Source organism: Haemaphysalis longicornis, unplaced genomic scaffold, assembly GCF_048455015.1.
Source record: "Haemaphysalis longicornis isolate Haplotype H1 unplaced genomic scaffold, Haemaphysalis longicornis Haplotype H1 scaffold_11, whole genome shotgun sequence".
NCBI lineage: Eukaryota > Metazoa > Arthropoda > Arachnida > Ixodida > Ixodidae > Haemaphysalis > Haemaphysalis longicornis.
In genome coordinates this window covers 85,590,581-85,613,724 of record NW_027526214.1, presented here as the reverse complement: position 1 = coordinate 85,613,724, position 23,144 = coordinate 85,590,581, and the positions used below count along the sequence as shown (strand labels likewise).

The window sequence follows — 23,144 nt, the reverse complement described above, 5'->3', positions numbered from 1 at the left end:
AAGATACATATCAAGGTTGCAGTCGTCATTGCCAGTGCTATTCGGCTTTTTTCAAAATATATTAATAGGGCCGAATGACGTGTGCTTGTCACGTTTCTTTGGTTCATTGATAAATAAGCGTAAATATAGGTCGAGAAAAAATCCGCCGTTTTTCCGGGGGCGGGACTCGAACCCACATCTCCGCATAACTGGTGCGGTGCGTTCGCCATTACGCTATCCCACAGCGGCTTCTCTCTCGACTTTAATGCGGGGGTTTATATTTACAAGAGCTCTGAGGCCGGTCAACTAGCGCCGCCCCTCGACTACCACGGGAGACGTAGAACGTCTTCTTTCCCAGCGGCCGCCACGTAGAACGTGGTCGGAGGTCGGGGTTAACAATTGGCATATCCGAACTGCTAGAGCCAGTGCCTCGTAATGCATGTAGCAGAACAGAGAGATACGGGACGAGGGACTCGGTAAACATACATATCAAGGTTGCAGTCGTCATTGCCAGTGCTATTCGGCTTTTTTCGAAATATTTTAATAGGGCCGAATGACGTGTGCTTGTCACGTTTCTTTGGTTCATTGATAAATAAGCGAAAATATAGGTCGAGAAAAAATCCGCCGTTTTTCTGGGAGCGGGACTCGAGCCCACATCTCCGCATAACCGGTGCGGTGCGTTCGCCATTACGCTATCCCACAGCGGCTTCTCTCTCGACTTTAAAGCGGGGGTTTATATTTACAAGAGCTCTGATGCCGGTCAACTAGCGCCGCCCCTCGACTACCGCGGGAGACGTAGAACGTCTTCTTTCCCAGCGGCCGCCACGTAGAACGTGGTCGGAGGTCGGGGTTAGCAATTGGCATATCCGAACTGCTGGAGCCAGTGCCTCGTAATGCATGTAGCAGAACAGAGAGATACGGGACGAGGGACTCGGTAAAGATACATATCAAGGTTGCAGTCGTCATTGCCAGTGCTATTCGGGTTTTTTCGAAATATTTTAATAGAGGCGAATGACGTGTGCTTGTCACGTTTCTTTGCTTCATTGATAAATAAGCGAAAATATAAGTCGAGAAAAAATCCGCCGTTTTTCCGGGATCGGGACTCGAACCCACATCTCCGCATAACCGGTGCGGTGCGTTCGCCATTACGCTATCCCACAGCGGCTTCTCTCTCGACTTTAAAGCGGGGGTTTATATTTACAAGAGCTCTGAGGCCGGTCAACTAGCGCCGCCCCTCGACTACCGCGGGAGAAGTAGAACGTCTTCTTTCCCAGCGGCCGCCACGTAGAACGTGATCGAAGTTCGGGGTTAGCAATTGGCATATCCGAACTGCTGGAGCCAGTGCCTCGTAATGCATGTAGCAGAACAGAGATACGGGACGAGGGACTCGGTAAAGATACATATCAAGGTTGCAGTTGTCATTGCCAGTGCTATTCGGCTTTTTTCGAAATATTTTAATAGGGCCGAATGACGTGTGCTTGTCACGTTTGTTTGGTTCATTGATAAATAAGCGAAAATATAAGTCGAGAAAATATCCGCCGTTTTTCCGGGAGCGGGACTCGAACCCACATCTCCGCATAACCGGTGCGGTGCGTTCGCCATTACGCTATCCCACAGCGGCTTCTCTCTCGACTTTAAAGCAGGGGTTTATATTTACAAGAGCTCTGAGGCCGGTCAACTAGCGCCGCCCCTAGACTACCGCGGGAGACGTAGAACGTCTTCTTTCCCAGCAGCCGCCACGTAGAACGTGGTCGGAGGTCGGGGATAGCAATTGGCAAATCCGAACTGCTAGAGCCAGTGCCTCGTAATGCATGTAGCAGAACAGAGAGATACGGGACGAGGGACTCGGTAAACATACATATCAAGGTTGCAGTCGTCATTGCCAGTGCTATTCGGCTTTTTTCGTAATATTTTAATAGGGCCGAATGACGTGTGCTTGTCACGTTTCTTTGGTTCATTGATAAATAAGCGAAAATAGAGGTCGAGAAAAAATCCGCCGTTTTTCTGGGAGCGGGACTCGAGCCCACATCTCCGCATAACTGGTGCGGTGCGTTCGCTTTTTCGCTATCCCACAGCGGCTTCTCTCTCGACTTTAAAGCGGGGGTTTATATTTACAAGAGCTCTGAGGCCGGTCAACTAGCGCCGCCCCTCGACTACCGCGGGAGACGTAGAACGTCTTCTTTCGCAGCGGCCACCACGTAGAACGTTGTCGGAGGTCGGGGTTAGCAATTTGCATATCCTAACTGCTGGAGCCAGTGCCTCGTAATGCATGTAGCAGAACAGAGAGATACGGGACGAGGGACTCGGTAAAGATACATATCAAGGTTGCAATCGTCATTGATAGTGCTATTCGGCTTTTTTCGAAATATTTTAATAGGCCGAATGACGTGTTCTTGTCACGTTTCTTTGGTTCATTGATAAATAAGCGAAAATATAGGTCGAGAAAAAATCCGCCGTTTTTCCGGGAGCGGGACTCGAGCCCACATCTCCGCATAACCGGTGCAGTGCGTTCGCCATTACGCTATCCCACAGCGGCTTCTCTCTCGACTTTAAAGCGGGGGTTTATATTTACAAGAGCTCTGAGGCCGGTCAACTAGCGCCGCCCCTCGACTACCGCGGGAGACGTAGAACGTCTTCTTTCCCAGCCACCGCCACGTAGAACGTAGTCGGAGGTCGGGGTTAGTAATTGGCATATCCCAACTGCTGGAGCCAGTGCCTCGTAATGCATGTAGCATAACATAGAGATACGGGACGAGGGACTCGGTAAAGGTACATATCAAGGTTGCAGTCGTCATTGCCAGTGCTATCTGGCTTTTTTTGAAATATTTTAATAGGGCCGAATGACATGTGCTTGTCACGTTTCTTTGGTTCATTGATAAATAAGCGAAAATGTAAGTCGAGAAAAAATCCGCCGTTTTTCCGGGAGCGGGACTCGAACCCACATCTCCGCATAACCGGTGCGGTGCGTTCGCCATTACGCTATCCTACAGCGGGTTCTCTCTCGACTCTAAAGCGGGGGTTTATATTTACAAGAGCTCTGAGGCCGGTCAACTAGCGGCGCCCCTCGACTACCGCGGGAGACGTAGAACGTCTTCTTTCCCAGCGGCCGCCACGTAGAACGTGGTCGGAGGTCGGGATTAGCACTTGGCATATCCGAACTGCTGGAGCCAGTGCCTCATAATGCATGTAGCAGAACAGAGAGATACGGGACGAGGGACTCGGTAAAGATACATATCAAGGTTGCAGTCGTCATTGCCAGTGCTATTCGGCTTTTTTTGAAATATTTTAATAGGGCCGAATGGCGTGTGCTTGTCACGTTTCTTTGGTTCATTGATAAATAAGCGAAAATATAAGTCGAGAAAAAATCCGCCGTTTTTCCGGGGGCGGGACTCGAACCCACATCTCCGCATAACCGGTGCGGTGCGTTCGCCATTACGCTATCCCACAGCGGCTTCTCTCTCGACTTTAATGCGGGGGTTTATATTTACAAGAGCTCTGAGGCCGGTCAACTAGCGCCGCCCCTCGACTACCACGGGAGACGTAGAACGTCTTCTTTCCCAGCGGCCGCCACGTAGAACGTGGTCGGAGGTCGGGGTTAACAATTGGCATATCCGAACTGCTAGAGCCAGTGCCTCGTAATGCATGTAGCAGAACAGAGAGATACGGGACGAGGGACTCGGTAAACATACATATCAAGGTTGCAGTCGTCATTGCCAGTGCTATTCGGCTTTTTTCGAAATATTTTAATAGGGCCGAATGACGTGTGCTTGTCACGTTTCTTTGGTTCATTGATAAATAAGCGAAAATATAGGTCGAGAAAAAATCCGCCGTTTTTCTGGGAGCGGGACTCGAGCCCACATCTCCGCATAACCGGTGCGGTGCGTTCGCTATTTCGCTATCCCACAGTGGCTTCTCTCTCGACTTTAAAGCAGGGGTTTATATTTGCAAGAGCTCTGAGGCCGGTCAACTAGCGCCGCCCCTCGACTACCGCGGGAGACGTAGAACGTCTTCTTTCCCAGCGGCCACCACGTAGAACGTGGTCGGAGGTCGGGGTTAGCAATTGGCATATCCGTACTGCTGGAGCCAGTGCCTCGTCATGCATGTAGCAGAACAGAGAGATACGGTGCGTTGCCATTACGCTATCCCAAAGCGGCTTCTCTCTCGACTTTAAAGCGGGGGTTTATATTTACAAGAGCTCTGAGGCCGGTCAACTAGCGCCGCCCCACGACTACCGCGGGAGACGTAGAACGACTTCTTTCCCAGCGGCTGCAACCTAGAACGGGGTCGGAGGTCGGGGTTAGCAATTGGCATATCCGAACTGCTGGAGCCAGTGCCTCGTAATGCATGTAGCGGAACAGAGAGATACGGGACGAGGGACTCGGTAAAGATACATATCAAGGTTGCAGTCGTCATTGCCAGTGCTATTCGGCTTTTTTCGAAATATTTTAATAGGGCCGAATGACGTGTGCTTGTCACGTTTCTTTGGTTCATTGATAAATAAGCGAAAATATAAGTCCAGAAAAAATCCGCCGTTTTTCCGGGAGCGGGAATCGAACCCACATCTCCGCATAACCGGTGCGGTGCGTTCGCCATTACGCTATCCCACAGCGGCTTCTCTCTCGACTTTAAAGCGGGGGTTTATATTTACAAGAGCTCTGAGGCCGGTCAACTAGCGCAGCCCCTCGACTACCGCGGGAGACGTAGAACGTCTTCTTTCCCAGCGGCCGCCAGGTAGAACGTGGTTGGAGGTCGGGGTTAGCAATTGGCATATCCGAACTGCTGGAGCCAGTGCCTCGTAATGCATGTAGCAGAACAGTGAGATACGGGACGAGGGACTCGGTAAAGATACATATCAAGGTTGCAGTCGTCATTGCCAGTGCTATTCGGCTTTTTTCAAAATATTTTAATAGGGCCGAATGACGTGTGCTTGTCACGTTTCTTTGGTTCATTGATAAATAAGCGAAAATATAGGTCGAGAAAAAATCCGCCGTTTTTTCGGGAGCGGGACTCGAACCCACATCTCCGCATAACCGGTGCGGTGCGTTCGCCATTACGCTATCCCACAGCGGCTTCTCTCTCGAATTTAAAGCGGGGGTTTATATTTACAAGAGCTCTGAGGCCGGTCAACTAGCGCCGCCCCTCGACTACCGCGGGAGACGTAGAACGTCTTCTTTCCCAGCGGCCGCCACGTAGAACGTGGTCGGAGGTCGGGGTTAGCAATTGGCATATCCGAACTGCTGGAGCCAGTGCCTCGTAAAGCATGTAGCATAACAGAGAGATACGGGACGAGGGACTCGGTAAAGATACATATCAAGGTTGCAGTCGTCATTGCCAGTGCTATTCGGCATTTTTCGAAATATTTTAATAGCGCCGAATGACGTGTGCTTGTCACGTTTCTTTGGTTCATTGATAAATAAGCGAAAATATAAGTCGAGAAAAAATCCGCCGTTTTTCCTGGAGCGGGACTCGAACCCACATCTCCGCATAACCGGTGCGGTGCGTTCGCCATTACGCTATCCCACAGCGGCTTCTCTCTCGACTTTAAAGCGGGGGTTTATATTTACAAGAGCTCTGAGGCCGGTCAACTAGCGCCGCCCCTTGACTACCGCTGGACATGTAGAACGTCTTCTTTCCCAGCGGCCGCCACGTAGAACGTGGTCGGAGGTCGGGGTTAGCAATTGGCATATCCGAACTGCTGGAGCCAGTGCCTCGTAAAGCATGTAGCATAACAGAGAGATACGGGACGAGGGACTCGGTAAAGATACATATCAAGGTTGCAGTCGTCATTGCCAGTGCTATTCGGCATTTTTCGAAATATTTTAATAGCGCCGAATGACGTGTGCTTGTCACGTTTCTTTGGTTCATTGATAAATAAGCGAAAATATAAGTCGAGAAAAAATCCGCTGTTTTTCCGGGAGCGGGACTCGAACCCAAATCTCCGCATAACCGGAGGGGTGCGTTCCCCATTACGCTATCCCACAGCGGCTTCTCTCTCGACTTTAAAGCGGGGGTTTATATTTCCAAGAGCTCTGAGGCCGGTCAACTAGCGCCGCCCCTCGACTACCGCGGGAGACGTAGAACGTCTTCTTTCCCAGTGACCGCCACGTAGAACGTGGTCGGAGGTCGGGGTTAGCAATTGTCATATCCGAACTGCTGGAGCCAGTGCCTCGTAATGCATGTAGCAGAACAGAGAGATACGGGACGAGGGACTCGGTAAAGATACATATCAAGGTTGCAGTCGTCATTGCCAGTGCTATTCGGCTTTTTTCAAAATATATTAATAGGGCCGAATGACGTGTGCTTGTCACGTTTCTTTGGTTCATTGATAAATAAGCGTAAATATAGGTCGAGAAAAAATCCGCCGTTTTTCCGGGGGCGGGACTCGAACCCACATCTCCGCATAACTGGTGCGGTGCGTTCGCCATTACGCTATCCCACAGCGGCTTCTCTCTCGACTTTAATGCGGGGGTTTATATTTACAAGAGCTCTGAGGCCGGTCAACTAGCGCCGCCCCTCGACTACCACGGGAGACGTAGAACGTCTTCTTTCCCAGCGGCCGCCACGTAGAACGTGGTCGGAGGTCGGGGTTAACAATTGGCATATCCGAACTGCTAGAGCCAGTGCCTCGTAATGCATGTAGCAGAACAGAGAGATACGGGACGAGGGACTCGGTAAACATACATATCAAGGTTGCAGTCGTCATTGCCAGTGCTATTCGGCTTTTTTCGAAATATTTTAATAGGGCCGAATGACGTGTGCTTGTCACGTTTCTTTGGTTCATTGATAAATAAGCGAAAATATAGGTCGAGAAAAAATCCGCCGTTTTTCTGGGAGCGGGACTCGAGCCCACATCTCCGCATAACCGGTGCGGTGCGTTCGCTATTTCGCTATCCCACAGTGGCTTCTCTCTCGACTTTAAAGCAGGGGTTTATATTTGCAAGAGCTCTGAGGCCGGTCAACTAGCGCCGCCCCTCGACTACCGCGGGAGACGTAGAACGTCTTCTTTCCCAGCGGCCACCACGTAGAACGTGGTCGGAGGTCGGGGTTAGCAATTGGCATATCCGTACTGCTGGAGCCAGTGCCTCGTCATGCATGTAGCAGAACAGAGAGATACGGTGCGCTGCCATTACGCTATCCCAAAGCGGCTTCTCTCTCGACTTTAAAGCGGGGGTTTATATTTACAAGAGCTCTGAGGCCGGTCAACTAGCGCCGCCCCACGACTACCGCGGGAGACGTAGAACGACTTCTTTCCCAGCGGCTGCAACCTAGAACGGGGTCGGAGGTCGGGGTTAGCAATTGGCATATCCGAACTGCTGGAGCCAGTGCCTCGTAATGCATGTAGCGGAACAGAGAGATACGGGACGAGGGACTCGGTAAAGATACATATCAAGGTTGCAGTCGTCATTGCCAGTGCTATTCGGCTTTTTTCGAAATATTTTAATAGGGCCGAATGACGTGTGCTTGTCACGTTTCTTTGGTTCATTGATAAATAAGCGAAAATATAAGTCGAGAAAAAATCCGCCGTTTTTCCGGGAGCGGGAATCGAACCCACATCTCCGCATAACCGGTGCGGTGCGTTCGCCATTACGCTATCCCAAGGCGGCTTCTCTCTCGACTTTAAAGCGGGGGTTTATATTTACAAGAGCTCTGAGGCCGGTCAACTAGCGCAGCCCCTCGACTACCGCGGGAGACGTAGAACGTCTTCTTTCCCAGCGGCCGCCACGTAGAACGTGGTTGGAGGTCGGGGTTAGCAATTGGCATATCCGAACTGCTGGAGCCAGTGCCTCGTAATGCATGTAGCAGAACAGTGAGATACGGGACGAGGGACTCGGTAAAGATACATATCAAGGTTGCAGTCGTCATTGCCAGTGCTATTCGGCTTTTTTCAAAATATTTTAATAGGGCCGAATGACGTGTGCTTGTCACGTTTCTTTGGTTCATTGATAAATAAGCGAAAATATAGGTCGAGAAAAAATCCGCCGTTTTTTCGGGAGCGGGACTCGAACCCACATCTCCGCATAACCGGTGCGGTGCGTTCGCCATTACGCTATCCCACAGCGGCTTCTCTCTCGACTTTAAAGCGGGGGTTTATATTTACAAGAGCTCTGAGGCCGGTCAACTAGCGCCGCCCCTCGACTACCGCGGGAGACGTAGAACGTCTTCTTTCCCAGCGGCCGCCACGTAGAACGTGGTCGGAGGTCGGGGTTAGCAATTGGCATATCCGAACTGCTGGAGCCAGTGCCTCGTAAAGCATGTAGCATAACAGAGAGATACGGGACGAGGGACTCGGTAAAGATACATATCAAGGTTGCAGTCGTCATTGCCAGTGCTATTCGGCATTTTTCGAAATATTTTAATAGCGCCGAATGACGTGTGCTTGTCACGTTTCTTTGGTTCATTGATAAATAAGCGAAAATATAAGTCGAGAAAAAATCCGCCGTTTTTCCTGGAGCGGGACTCGAACCCACATCTCCGCATAACCGGTGCGGTGCGTTCGCCATTACGCTATCCCACAGCGGCTTCTCTCTCGACTTTAAAGCGGGGGTTTATATTTACAACAGCTCTGAGGCCGGTCAACTAGCGGCGCCCCTCGACTACCGCGGGAGACGGAGAACGTCTTCTTTCCCAGCGCCGCCACGTAGAACGTGGTCGGAGGTCGGGGTTAGCAATTGGCATATCCGAACTGCTGTTGCCAGTGCCTCGTAATGCATGTAGCAGAACAGAGAGATACGGGACGAGGGACTCGGTAAAGATACATATCGAGGTTGCAGTCGTCATTGCCAGTGCTATTCGGCTTTTTTCGAAATATTTTAATAGGGCCGAATGACGTGTGTTTGTCACGTTTCTTTGGTTCATTGAGAAATAAGCGAAAATATAAGTCGAGAAAAAATCCGCCGTTTTTCCGGGAGCGGGACTCGAACCCACATCTCCGCATAACCGGTGCGGTGCGTTGCCATTACGCTATCCCAAAGCGGCTTCTCTCTCTACTTTAAAGCGGGGGTTTATATTTACAAGAGCTCTGTGGCCGGTCAACTAACGCCGCCCCTCGACTACCGCGGGAGACGTAGAACATCTTCTTTCCCAGCGGCCGCCACGTAGAACGTGGTCGGAGGTCGGGGTTAGCAATTGGCATATCCAAACTGCTGGAGCCAGTGCCTCGTAATGCATGTAGCAGAACAGAGAGATACGGGACGAGGGACTCGGTAAAGATACATATCAAGGTTGATGTCGTCAATGCCAGTGCTATTCGGCTTTTATCGAAATATTTTAATAGGGCCGAATGATGTGTGCTTGTCACGTTTCTTTGGTTCATTAATAAATAAGCGAAAATATAAGTCGAGAAAAAATCCGCCGTTTTTCCGGGAGCGGGACTCGAACCCACATCTCCGCATAACCGGTGCGGTGCGTTCGCCATTACGCTATCCCACAGCGGCTACTCTCTCAACTTTAAAGCGGGGGTTTATATTTACAAGAGCTCTGAGGCCGGTCAACTAGCGCCGCCCCACGACTACCGCGGGAGACGTAGAACGACTTCTTTCCCAGCGGCTCCAACGTAGAACGTGGTCGGAGGTCGGGGTTAGCAATTGGCATATCTGAACTGCTGGAGCCAGTGCCTCGTAAAGCATGTAGCAGAACAGAGAGATAAGGGACGAGGGACTCGGTAAAGATACATATAGAGGTTGCAGTTGTCATTGCCTGTGCTATTCGGCTTTTTTCGAAATATTTTAATAGGCCGAATGACGTGTGCTTGTCACGTTTCTTTGGTTCATTGATAAATAAGCGAAAATATAAGTCGAGAAAAAATCCGCCGTTTTTCCGGGAGCGGGAATCGAACCCACATCTCCGCATAACCGGTGCGGTGCGTTCGCCATTACGCTATCCCACAGCGGCTTCTCTCTCGACTTTAAAGCGGCGGTTTATATTTACAAGAGCTCTGAGGCCGGTCAACTAGCGCAGCCCCTCGACTACCGCGGGAGACGTAGAACGTCTTCTTTCCCAGCGGCCGCCACGTAGAACGTGGTTGGAGGTCGGGGTTAGCAATTGGCATATCCGAACTGCTGGAGCCAGTGCCTCGTAATGCATGTAGCAGAACAGTGAGATACGGGACGAGGGACTCGGTAAAGATACATATCAAGGTTGCAGTCGTCATTGCCAGTGCTATTCGGCTTTTTTCAAAATATTTTAATAGGGCCGAATGACGTGTGCTTGTCACGTTTCTTTGGTTCATTGATAAATAAGCGAAAATATAAGTCGAGAAAAAATCCGCCGTTTTTCCGGGAGCGGGACTCGAACCCACATCTCCGCATAACCGGTGCGGTGCGTTCGCCATTATGCTATCCCCACAGCGGCTTCTCTCTCGACTTTAAAGCGGGGGTTTATATTTACAAGAGCTCTGAGGCCGGTCAACTAGCGCCGCCCCTCGACTACCGCGGGAGACGTAGAACGTCTTCTTTCCCAGCGGCCGCCACGTAGAACGTGGTCGGAGGTCGGGGTTAGCAATTGGCATATCCGAACTGCTGGAGCCAGTGCCTCGTAATGCAGGTAGCAGAACAGAGAGATACGGGACGAGGGACTCGGTAAAGATACATATCAAGGTTGCAGTCGTCATTGCCAGTGCTATTCGGCTTTTTTTTTTTCGAAATATTTAATAGGGCCGAATGACGTGTGCTTGTCACGTTTCTTTGATTCATTGATAAATAAGCGAAAATATAAGTCGAGAAAAAATCCGCCGTTTTCCGGGAGCGGGACTCGAACCCACATCTCCGCATAACCGGTGCGGTGCGTTCGCCATTACGCTATCCCCACAGCGGCTTCTCTCTCGACTTTAAAGCGGGGGTTTATATTTACAGGAGCTCTGAGGCCGGTCAACTAGCGCCGCCCCTCGACTACCGCGGGAGACGTAGAACGTCTTCTTTCCCAGCGACCGCCACGTAGAACGTGGTCGGAGGTCGGGGTTAGCAATTGGCATATCCGAACTGCTGGAGCCAGTGCCTCGTAATGCAGGTAGCAGAACAGAGAGATACGGGACGAGGGACTCGGTAAAGATACATATCAAGGTTGCAGTCGTCATTGCCAGTGCTATTCGGCTTTTTTTTTTTCGAAATATTTAATAGGGCCGAATGACGTGTGCTTGTCACGTTTCTTTGATTCATTGATAAATAAGCGAAAATATAAGTCGAGAAAAAATCCGCCGTTTTCCGGGAGCGGGACTCGAACCCACATCTCCGCATAACCGGTGCGGTGCGTTCGCCATTACGCTATCCCCACAGCGGCTTCTCTCTCGACTTTAAAGCGGGGGTTTATATTTACAGGAGCTCTGAGGCCGGTCAACTAGCGCCGCCCCTCGACTACCGCGGGAGACGTAGAACGTCTTCTTTCCCAGCGGCCGCCACGTAGAACGTGGTCGGAGGTCGGGGTTAGCAATTGGCATATCCGAACTGCTGGAGCCAGTGCCTCGTAATGCAGGTAGCAGAACAGAGAGATACCGGACGAGGGACTCGGTAAAGATACATATCAAGGTTGCAGTCGTCATTGCCAGTGCTATTCGGCTTTTTTTTTTTCGAAATATTTAATAGGGCCGAATGACGTGTGCTTGTCAAGTTTCTTTGATTCATTGATAAATAAGCGAAAATATAAGTCGAGAAAAAATCCGCCGTTTTCGGGGAGCGGGACTCCAACCCACATCTCCGCATAACCAGTGCGGTGCGTTCGCCATTACGCTACCTCTTGTAATTATAAACCCCCGCTTTAAAGTCGAGAGAGAAGCCGCTGTGGGGATAGCGTAATGGCGAACGCACCGCACCGGTTATGCGGAGATGTGGGTTCGAGTCCCGCTCCCGGAAAACGTCGGATGTTTTCTCGACTTATATTTTCGCTTATTTATCAATGAATCAAAAGAAACGTGACAAGCACACGTCATTCGGCCCTATTAAATATTTCGAAAAAAAAAGCCGAATAGCAGTGGCAATGACGACTGCAACCTTGATATGTATCTTTACCGAGTCCCTCGTCCCGTATCTCTCTGTTCTGCAATATATATATATATATATATATATATATATATATATATAGTGGTAGTAACGGGGCAGCAGCGGAGGGGACATTCCCCCGGTTTGGACACGTGCCGGGTAAAGAGGAAGATGATGAGCGGGATGAGGACATGGCGGACTCGGCTGTCCTAGGTGTACGCAGCCGGAACGGATGAGGAGTGGGCCTTCGCGGAACGGGACTCCTAGTAGGGATGGGATTTTAGGGGGCGCTTGTGTTTCTCTGGAACCACGGCCGGGCGCAAGACCCCTGGTACCACATTTGGCGTCATGAACGTAGACCCGCAGTGGTTCTTGGGAAGCGCTTTGTGGTCTTCCTTGTTTTGGTTTTCTGTGGTGGTCGTTTTGTTGCAGAATTACATTGGGGTTTTTTTAGTGGCTCTCGGGCTTTTTCGCTAACCGTCATGATATTTTGAGGCGCCTTCTTAGTGGCCTGTGTTGTTTATAACCATTTGTTCTTCCGGTGTTTGCTTCGGGGAGCGCGAGATCATTGCGTCCAAGGGACATGTCTGGCCGAGGAGCCGCTACCTGTCAGAGCCCCTTGATTGCTCCGCGCCAGCCCGCAAAGGATGCGGGCGCCACTATGCTCGTCAGCGTGCTCCACCCGATCATGGACCTCTGCGAGATTTTCACGAACTGGCTAACAGTTCCCTGGCCAGCACGCACTGTGTCCGAGCGCAAGCCATCGTTCCAGCCGAGCCCTGGGGTGCCTCGGAGGCATCGGGTGATTTGGAGGAGTTCGTCCTGGCCGGCGTCCTGCCGGTAGCTCTGGAGGTATCCGCCGGTCACTGGTGGCGTCGGCAGGCCCCGTTCGCGTCCTAGGCCGACTTTGCGGCGCGCTTCCGCGAAGAGCTCCTGCCTCCCGACTACGACTTCCGCATCCTCCGTGAGTTGGCGGCACGTACGCAGCACCTGCCCGAGGGCGTTCTCGAATACATTCCAGCTATCCAGGAGCTCTTGGAATGAGCTACCCCGGGTGCGTCCGACGCAGAAATGTTGATGCACGTCTTACGACGACGCCACCCGTGCTTCCGACATTACTTACGCGGTTGTGAGTACTCGAGCCGGGGGGAGATGGTACGGTCAACCCGGGCAATCGAGGACGCTCTCATATCTAAGCTGAAATATGTACCCCCCGCCAGTAAGGGAGGCGATTGAACCAGAGTGTGCATGGAGAGACACCTTTGAGTCTTTGCCAGAGCGAAGTCTACAGTCGCGTAAAGCAGCAGGATTCTCTAATCTCTCCCCGTGCACTACATTGTTCTGCTTTTGGCGACCGGCAGTTGTAGCTCGAAAGACCACTAAATGGTGCAGCCCATGGCGGAACTCCCCGCAGCCGTTTGAGCCATGGTTCCTGCGATAGAAAAACAGGATCTCTTATTTGAAGGCTCACTGCTCCCCGACCAAATTTTCTCCCTTTGGGGTCGGCAACGAAATCCCGTGAACTGCAGAGGTCGTTGTCGTCCAGTTGTCGAGACGGGAGTGTCGCGAGGCTACGTGCCTGATGGAACCCAAGCTGACAGCTGTTACCAATGTTGACAGCAAGAACACATTCGTCGTGAGTTTCCTCTTGTGAGCGCTGGTCGCCGAGATAGAAATAACCATCAAGATGAGGGAACGCAGCCCGAGAAAATGATGGTGGCTATCCCATCGCCGAGGGTCCCTGAATTGGCTGGTGGCAAGGAGTCGTATTTTTTAAGCACTGCTTGCCTTATTGATACGCGTGCACAGCCCATAGCACGGCATGTTTCCGTTCATGTGCTTGGAACAGATGTTTACGCATTGATTTACACTGGCGGCAGTTTGTTAATAATTGCGGATGCAGTCTTTAACTCTGTGGAGTACGTGACGTGAAGTTCCGCAAATTCCCCCGTTGCAAGAGGCCAATGGTGCTGTTGTTGAAGCGCGTGGTGTAGTGCGCTTCCACATTTCTTACACAAGAAGAAGGTGTCGGCACTGGTTTACATGCTGCGCTGGCTTTCTGGCGTCCAAGCAGTAGGCCCAAGAGGGCCTACTGCTTGCGTTGGTGGGTGGTGGTTAAAGAGTGGGAAATGACGCAGAATTTATTCCTTTTGTGGCGCTAACGCATATCTATACCATGCCATGGTCAGCAGCAGTCGCAACAAAATCGGTGTTGACTGAGCGAATCATGCGGTTGCTCGTGCAGGGTCCTTGCAGTGACTATGAGCGGGAACACCTCGCCATTGTGCTGGATCCGTTTGCTGAAATGTTCAGGAAGGCCAGAGGGCGGACAACCGTACTCCAACATCACATTGGCAGGAGGCACCAAACCTTGAGCTGCAATCCACGTCCGCTCAGCATCCGGAAGAAGGCGAAACCGGACGTTGCCTTCAAGAAGATGCTTAGCACGGGGGTTGTGCGGCCATCGCATAGCGCCCACCACAAATCTCCGGTCATGTTGGCGCCGAAAAAAGACCCAAGTGTGCGTCTCGGCCTGGAGTGTTGTCGTCTCAATGACGTAACATGGAGAGACGCTTATCCTTTTCTTGCGGTAGAATCTATGATTGTCTCGCTTGCTGGTGCATGTATGTTTACTGCTCTAGATTGCTCACGCGGCTTTCTACCAATTGAAATGAACCCGGATTCTATTCCTAAGACAGCCTTTACACGCTGCAGGGGTCTTTCGGAGTTCGTGTGCATGCCGTTTGGGCTAACAGACTCCCCGAGTTCGTTTTAAAGAATAATGGACATTGTCCGTAGCGATGGACTTTATACGTACGCGATGACCTATATGGATGATGTCGTTGTCTTTTCGCGTACCTTTGAACAGCATCTCATGCATATTAGAGATGTGGTTCATTGCCTGCACCTACAGGCCCCTCGTACGGGCCCTTGCCATTTAACCGTAAATATAAAAAGAAAGATGACGGCCAAACAGGGCAAAGACAAAACGCTCACAATTTGTTGCTACTTCATGCAAACCCGCACCTCACGAAAAAGCCAATGTTATTTATCATACAACTCTATCCGAAGAGCATCGTTTATACCTGCTTTGTTAACACTTCACATGGGTGAGTGTGTTTCCCTGAGCCAGACCGCCGCAGCTAAACTTTCAATGATGTGACCCTTCGTTGGATCGGTTGCCGATGTCGATGACCCAAGTGACGATCCCTTAAGATGATCACTGAAACTATTACTCGCTCCGTCGTTGGCCGATGGGACGTAGCCGACGACGGTCTACTTTAAGCAAAGCAAAAATGTACAATGTATACACTTCATTTACACTACGTATTTCCAACTTTCACGGCTCATGATGGCATTAAAGGTCGGGCAAGGCCCACTTTGCGGGGTCGCCGCTCTCCACTCTTCTTTCCAGTTCTGCATTATCACCCCCCAAAAAACAAATTCCTTGATTTTAACCCTAACCCCCTCCAAAATAGGGACGTGACAATGAGAATGAGGATGGCTCATTCATAAGCGCACACTAGGCCACTGATCGGACACCGTGACGAAGAATGCTAGGTGGGTTCAAAATAGTCACGTGGCCAACCTCTCATTCTCACACAAAAACGCGGAGGCGTTCAATAAGAAGCGAATATACCCCAAAAATCAACCTACTATGAGCAAACCTTTGGCCGGCCATCAGCTGTTAGGCGGCTTCTCCTTAAGCATTGTCCACACCAAGCCGCCTATCATTGTGCCCCACGCCGCCATAATTCCTTTCCTTTGTTATTACGTGCAGTGCCTAACAAAGCCTGGTCGCCTAACCATTGACTCAACCCAGCCGCCGAGTCGCCAGATTGAGACGTGCAAGTGTCCAAGACACTTCCTATGTTTGATCCAAGGTTTGGCTCCTTGACTGACCTTCAGCTCCCGTCTGCTCCGGGCTTTCTCATAGTGGTAATCGCGGTCGTTGAAATGTCAACGGTCCACCTCCGCCGGTTTCTTAAACGAACGAAAGAAAATCCCCTTAAAAAGCTGACATTGCTTTCAGCTGACATTTGGTCAGCGACGCGCTTGTATGAGCCCTCTCCGGGCGGGCTCGTCGGGTAACACAAAATCACTGCAAATGACGAAAAAATTCCGAGGTTTTTCTTTGCGCCCCTCAGACCCAATTGAGCTCGGCCGGCGGGAAAACAAACATCATACGGGTAAACAAGCCAACCCCACCAAAAAATATCTAGTTGGCGGCCGGTTGTAATTGCTAAGCCACGAGTCCATATTTAACAGCCTCCGTCGTATATTTCCAGTGTGTTCTGCCGAATGCAGGTTCTATTTACATCGCGGCACTCTTCCTAATGTCAGTATACAGTACAAGCAAAACCCAGTATCCCCCTCTTTTATGCGCCCTTTCCTCGCCCCACTTGTGGAAGAACGTCGTGACTAACTTTGATCTGGATGTCCAGACACTTTTAGTCGCAGCGCGAAGGCGGCAGCTCATCACATAGCTTCTTTGAACAAAAAAGCACTCCCACTTCACCAGCTCAAACACGTTACACCTTCTTCCCGTGGGACCCTGGAAAGGAGGCAAAGCATCATGGGGGTTTCGTGAGGTTCCATTGTGTTGCCGTTATGTAGAGTGATCTGGTGTTTATTAGCGCCAGAGAGAATTCCGCGTCCGGTACCACGCTGGTGGCAAAGTCACCCAAGTACTGTTGTGGTACGGTGAGTAGGTGGTGGATCTCGAGGCGCCCAAACTAGTCCATCATGTTCTTGCCGATCTTGTCGTCTGTGTGGTAGAATCGGTAGTCTCCGTCAGCGTTGGTGAGGTAAAGGTTGTTGACGTTCGTGCACCTGGTTAGAGCAACGTACATGGGCCCCTCTTCGCGGCTTTGCCTTCATCTTCTTCTTCTTGTGCGGTTGCCCTAAGGAAAGATGATGACGGTGGTTAAACGCGAAGCTACCTTGTGATGGATTCTTTGTTTGGCTTATCCCTAGGGGCATCGTGCCACAATCATCGTCACAGGCGCTGCGGATGGGGCACGGACGCGGGAAATCCCCCCTAGCAAGAGATTCTTCGCATTTAGAAACGTTTTTCATTTACTCGCCCTCTAGAGCGCCCTTTTTTGGTGGAGCTTGTTTAGCGAAATTCGAGGTAAAACACGAGTTGAAGACGTTTCCCTTTACCACACCCTTCTGGTTTTACGAGATGTTGAAAGCAGGTAGGAGTTCTTAATTGTGTACTACTTCATGATGAACTAGCCAATTATGAACGCTAATAAATTCCTGAACACATGTTATACCCACTACTGTCATTAGCACATCGGCACATACGGGCATCGCCAGGAACTACCGCTAGTCTATAAATATAGAATGAAGGGTCAGCATGACTGACTGACTGACTGACTGAGTGACTGACTGACTGAACCATCAAGGTCAGTCCAAACTAAGTATTCTACACTCAAAAAAGATGGTGACTACATTCCTGTTATAGCGTAGAAGATCATTAAGGAGGGAGTTTCGAAAATTGCACTCCTGATAGAGGAAATCTGCGAAATTGTGTTTTTAGAAATTCATTATTATCTCAGTCACCCGTTAACATATCGAAGTGCTTTTTGATTATGTGTGCAGCATTTAGGAATATCAAAAAGTAGGTTTGGGATTTTGCCCTAACAAAAAATATCGAGGTGACTACGCATTCGGGAACAAAATGGGTGTTCCGTATGATTCTCAAATAAATATTTCACTGAATCATTTATCAAATTGGTTTTTGCTATTATATATTACACAGGCAACTGTAGAAAAGCAATCGTAAGGATTTTAACTAGCGACGCCAGTGTAAGGGTCAAATTATTTTGAAAATGACACTCGTGCAGAGCCGAAAAGGCCTAACACACGGTTGGTGTATGCAACCTACTCAGGTACCTAAACAGTGAGAAAGCGGGAAAATTAAAAATGCTAAAGCACTTAAAGGTGGAATGCAAGAGCAATAAAGGTATTCAATGCGGGAAAACGCAAATGCATTTAACGTCCAGACTGATGTAAATTTTAAATTATCGAATGTATCTTTATTAGCATGTTAGGACAACGTCCTCAAATAAGTTTTTTGCCAACTAGAAGGGCAGCACTTGCAAGTCAAAACGCATTGGATATATCGAAGGGATGATAATGTCTTGAATAATGTGTAGAAAGACGCCATTTTACCGAGATCCTGTTTGTTCCTGTTTGGTTGTTCTCATAAAAATGTTTTTTTATATGTTTTATTAATAGTAGTATAACAGTTTTAAAATGTTGTATAGCAGTTGTAAATTACAGGGAATTGGCGGCAATTGTGGAACACTAACACATTCTTCCTTACGTAATGTGTTTGGCGGAAATGATTGTTTTTGAACTATATTTGATATATTGTTTATATAAATGCGCGTGAACTGTCTTGTCTTTTCTTTTACCTGGACAAAAATATGACCCCGTTACCAATGCGTTCAACCTCTTAGTAAAAGTGTTTTAATTTTTTATTTTTTGTGGTGTTTATCGGCCTATTCTAACACAAACTTCTCAGAGGTACTGCCAAGCGGTATTTCTTGTTGTATCTGGCCTGTACTTTGAACAGTCGTCATTGAGGTGCCTATTTTGCTCTGTGGCCCCGTCAAGCCGCAGCAGCAGCCTTCTTGCCAGGGACACCATTGAGATTGTATTATGTTCAGAAAAAAGTACATTTGAGTTTCAATTAAATTTTTTTTTCATTTGAATTTATTTACCGAGTAAGTTGCCTATATCGAGACCACGGCAGTCGTTCAAATCGTTATTATCATCATCCTCACCATTATCATCACCATCATATTCAGCCTATCTACGCCCTCTGCAGCGCAAGGGTCTATCCCATACATCTACAACTATACCGGTCCTGTGCTAACTCCGAAAATTTCTTTCCGCAAACGCCTTGATCACATCGGCCGATCTAACCCTCTGCTGCCCCTGGCCCGGCTTGGCTTCTCTAGCGATGTACTCTATTACCCTTAGTGACCAACGATAATCGTGCCTTCGCATTACATGCCCTGGCCACACCAAGTTCGTCTTCATTTCTCCGCTCTCTTCTTGTCCCTTAATGTTACTGCTATCATCTTCCCTTCAGTTCCTCGCTGTGTCGTCCGCTGTTAAGTATCACCCTTTTAGTGAGACTCGAAGTTTCTTTCCGGTAGTTGAGTACCTGTAATATCCGGCTGTCTTACACTTTCTTCTTCGGGGATAATGGTAGGCTGCTGCTTATTATCTAAGAATCCCTACCAAATGCATTTTATCCCTTCTTATCTTTCTAATTAGCTCTGCCTCATTCTTGGGACAAGTGGCCACTTCTTGGGATAAGTAGATAAATTCGCTTACGGCGTTCACTGCCTCGGCATCTATCCTAAAACGGTGTGCATTGCCTAAGGGATCGAGAGTTACTGTAGTTTTGTACCTACCCAGTTTCTACTCTGCTTGTCCAGTGCGGAACGCACGCCTCGGGAATCAGCGTTCCCCCATAAAGTGCTCTGAATACCTCTTGTTAAAGGTCTGTGAATAACATTGAACACAATATATCTCCCTGTGTGACACACTTCTTTATCGGTATTTTATTGCTCTCCTTATAGAGGACGATAACAGCTGTGTACCCACTGTAGATATTGTGTAGTATTGTGTAGTAGATATTGTATATATTGTAGATATTGCCGATATTGTGTAGTATACACCCTGTTTGCGTAATTCCTGTATGGCTGCTTAGGTTTCGACTGAGTCAAATGCTTTCTCACAATGTATGAATGGTTTATATATGGGTTAAGTATACTCCGCGTATTTCTCTATCACGTGTTGATCATGGGAATATGATTCATTGTTAAATATCCTTAACGAAACCCTGCTTGTTCACTAGGTTGACAGAAATTTAAGATAGCAAAAATTCTGTTAGCTGTCACCTTGGTGAGTTATTTGTAGATGACTGACAGTGCTGATGGTCCTGTAATATTTCAAGCCCTGCTCGTCACCTTTCTTATGGCTTTGGATAATGTTCGCGTTCTTCCGAGATTCCGCTACACTAACAGTAATAAGACATTTAGGTACAGGTTTGCAATTATTTTAGTACCATTTGCCCACCATCCTTAAAGAGGTCTGCTGCTACCTGATTCTCACCAGGTGCTTGCCCCGGTTGCATTTCTTTCAAAGTAAGCTATACTTCTATATCCTCCTATCTCCTCTGAACTACTTCCTCATTCTGTTATATCCTCGATGTTGCGGCTACTTTTTAGGTCTCTATAGGTCTCCTCGGCTACTACAACTCTTTTGTCCCTACTTGCGATGATATTGCCTTCCAGTCTTTAGGAGCATGGCTCTAATTTTTTTTCATTCCTAGATGCGTTTTCACTGCTTTCAGGCCGCCTCCGTTCTTTACAACGTGTTCGATCCCCTCCATCGTGCACTTCCGTACGTACGCGGTCTTACTACGAATGAATAACTTGGAGGGCTCCGCTAGTTGTTGTATCTCAACCGGGGCGGATAGTGTCATGCTTTGCCATTTCCAAAATAAAACTGTAGTCTCCTGGGAACGTTTAACCGTATACTGTCTAGCGATCTAACCTGAGAATTTTAATGCACACTCTGTGACAATGAGGATAGATTGACGCTTGCTTCCAGTGTCGTAGACTGTCATTGGACAGTTAGAGTTAAATATCGGTTCAGCAGCGAGATCCGGAATTCTTCATCTTTCGGTCCTACTGTCAGCTCATTGATCGGATCCTTTCGCACTCGCGTGTTAGGGCCCCTGCTTAAATGCGGCATAATGCAATATCTTACCATGGCTTGGCCACAACACCTCCCCCTTCCGAGGACTTCCACATCCTGCCCCAGGCCAGCGTTATCGCGTAGTATGAAATCAATTTCATTTTTACGCTCCCCATTTGGCCTTCTCCTCGTCCACTTACGGTAATTATCTCGGTAATATCCAGAATATAGATACCAACTGCCTTGTCTCCAGCCTGCTTCTTGCCTACTTTAGCATTGGTCTCCCATAAATAGGTATACTGTGCATTTATTTTACCAATTGCTGATTCCAAATCTTCAGAGAAGCATTCAACTAGTTAATCTCGTGGCTGGATGTAAGCGCGTTGCCCTCTATGACCTTCAGTTTGTACCTATTAAGCATAATTACAAGATCAGCTATGTTTTCCAATGTTATAGTTTGCGTCTATGTTGCTAGGTACGCTTTTATTGACTAGAAACCCCACTCTTTTTTCTCTTCTGTCCACTAGATAAAGGAAACATATGACGTGTCTGTTGTTCAGCACTATATAGGCTTTACGTATGCTCATTTCCTTGCGAAGCCCTAATAGAACCCTTTAATTGCCCCCAAAGTCTTTGAAGAACCCGTTTAGACTCGCCTCGCTCGGTAAAGTTGTTAAAGGGAACTTTAACAGTGATTCCTCCAACGTCGTATACTTGCTGGAATGCACCCTGTGCGGCAAACAATAAATCGGCCAGACTAAAACACCCTTTCGTTTGAGGTTTAACAATCACCGCTCTCACGCAAAAACCTGCCCTCCTTTGCCTCTATCAAAGCATGTTAACACTCCTAGTGATTCTTTTGAACAACTCAAGGCCAGAATTCGCGAATGTTGTTTTAAAACGCATCACTAACCCGAGATTTGTAGGTCCTACCTCATCTATGAGTTTAGGTCAGCGTCGTTTGGCATCAATGAAACTTGTGGAAAATTGACGTATCTTTTCCTCTGATTAAGATTTCGGCTGCATTTCTCGGGCTAGTACTATGCCTGTTCATTTTTTTTCTCGATAATATTATCCCATCAGTTGGTGAGCCCCCGTAGATGGTTATAGTTTCGGGTTATCACCGCGTTTTTTGCACAATGGCTTCAGTAAACCAAATGACAAGTCTGGACGTTATGTTCTCGGTAGAAGGCTGCGGTACCATTGTTAGCTTTGACACTCTCACCTTGTAATCAATTTGTGCACGTGAGCGTGATTACTTTCCTCTCCCCTTTATTTACAGTATTGCCATTTTCTATATTCGTTCCTGACCGCCTTGGCGTTCCCTGAACTGGTACAATGCGCCGCCAAATGCATACCGCTTGGTGCCGCGTCATACGCGTACACATGCCAGCAGTTTTCTTTCTTTTCATGACTCGTTTGAACTTGTATTTTTCTTCTCTACTCTTTTTGTTCCAATGTACAATCATGTATTGTCGAACCTGCCTGTAATACTGCTTTAGGGTGCTACCCTTGCCTCCCAGCAACCGGAGCCAAGTGTATCATGCTTCAATCACCTGACCCTGATTCCGAGGAGGGGTGTGTATGGGAAGATATTCGCCCTTTGTGTGCATGGGCATATCTTCTGTAGACCTTCTTCGTTCCGCGTGACTGATTTTTTGCAGATGCCAAACACGTCCATGCGCATATCCTTTTTTTACCCCGCTTTCACACCTGTTGCCACATGAGGAGGAGAAATTACCTGTTTTTTTCTTTTATGTTCGTACCGTGTCACTGTGGTTTCTAGTTATCTTGTTTCTATTTTTTTCTCTTTTTCTCCCCTCTTTCATTTCTCTCAATCTTTTGCTGCCCACTAACCATGATCCGATTGTACAAACTCTCCCTTCCTTTTCCCTCACTCTTGCTACATTTTCTATATATATATATCCTTGAAAACTTTTTCTGTACTCTGAAGAAAGGAACTCCTCTTCCTGTAACGTATGTAAAATTATTTTTATTTTCTACGTCTTCCTTGTGTGTCTCTGTCTCTACTAACCTTATATATATACACACACATATATATATATAGAGATATATATATAAATATATATATATACCTTTATATACATACATATACATATACATACATATATAAGGCAGAATTACGGGTTGACAGCCAAGAAAACCTCGGAAAGCAAAGGGGAGGATATGGTATGTCATTGAAATAGATAAAGAATTCGGAAAGAAAGTAAAGAAAAAATGCCCGCCAGGTGGGATCCGAACCCACGACCTCCAAAATACCGGTCTGGTGCGATAACCACTACGCTACCGGCGGGGCTATTTTTCCCCTTCACTTTCTGGGGTATTTATGTCAATGTAATTTTTTCTTGTGCTTGGGGGTGGTAGCCAGCGCCACTCCGACTTCGCGGCGTGAAGGGGACCTTCTTTTTAACCCCCGGGCTGTGACTCGAGTGACTGTCAACCTTT

General features: G+C 48.5%; 1 protein-coding gene across 1 annotated transcript in view; it reads left to right on the top strand.

Annotated features, from left to right (window-relative positions):
• Positions 1-12,992, top strand: part of LOC144160707 (uncharacterized) — a 93,914-nt gene extending 80,922 nt beyond the window's left edge. Inside the window, exons 2-3 of the mRNA XM_077691906.1 lie at positions 12,674-12,800; positions 12,849-12,992. Coding sequence (XP_077548032.1) covers positions 12,674-12,800; positions 12,849-12,992 — 271 coding nt within the window. The remainder of the gene's footprint in view (positions 1-12,673; positions 12,801-12,848) is intronic.
• Positions 12,993-23,144: the final 10,152 nt, after the last annotated feature.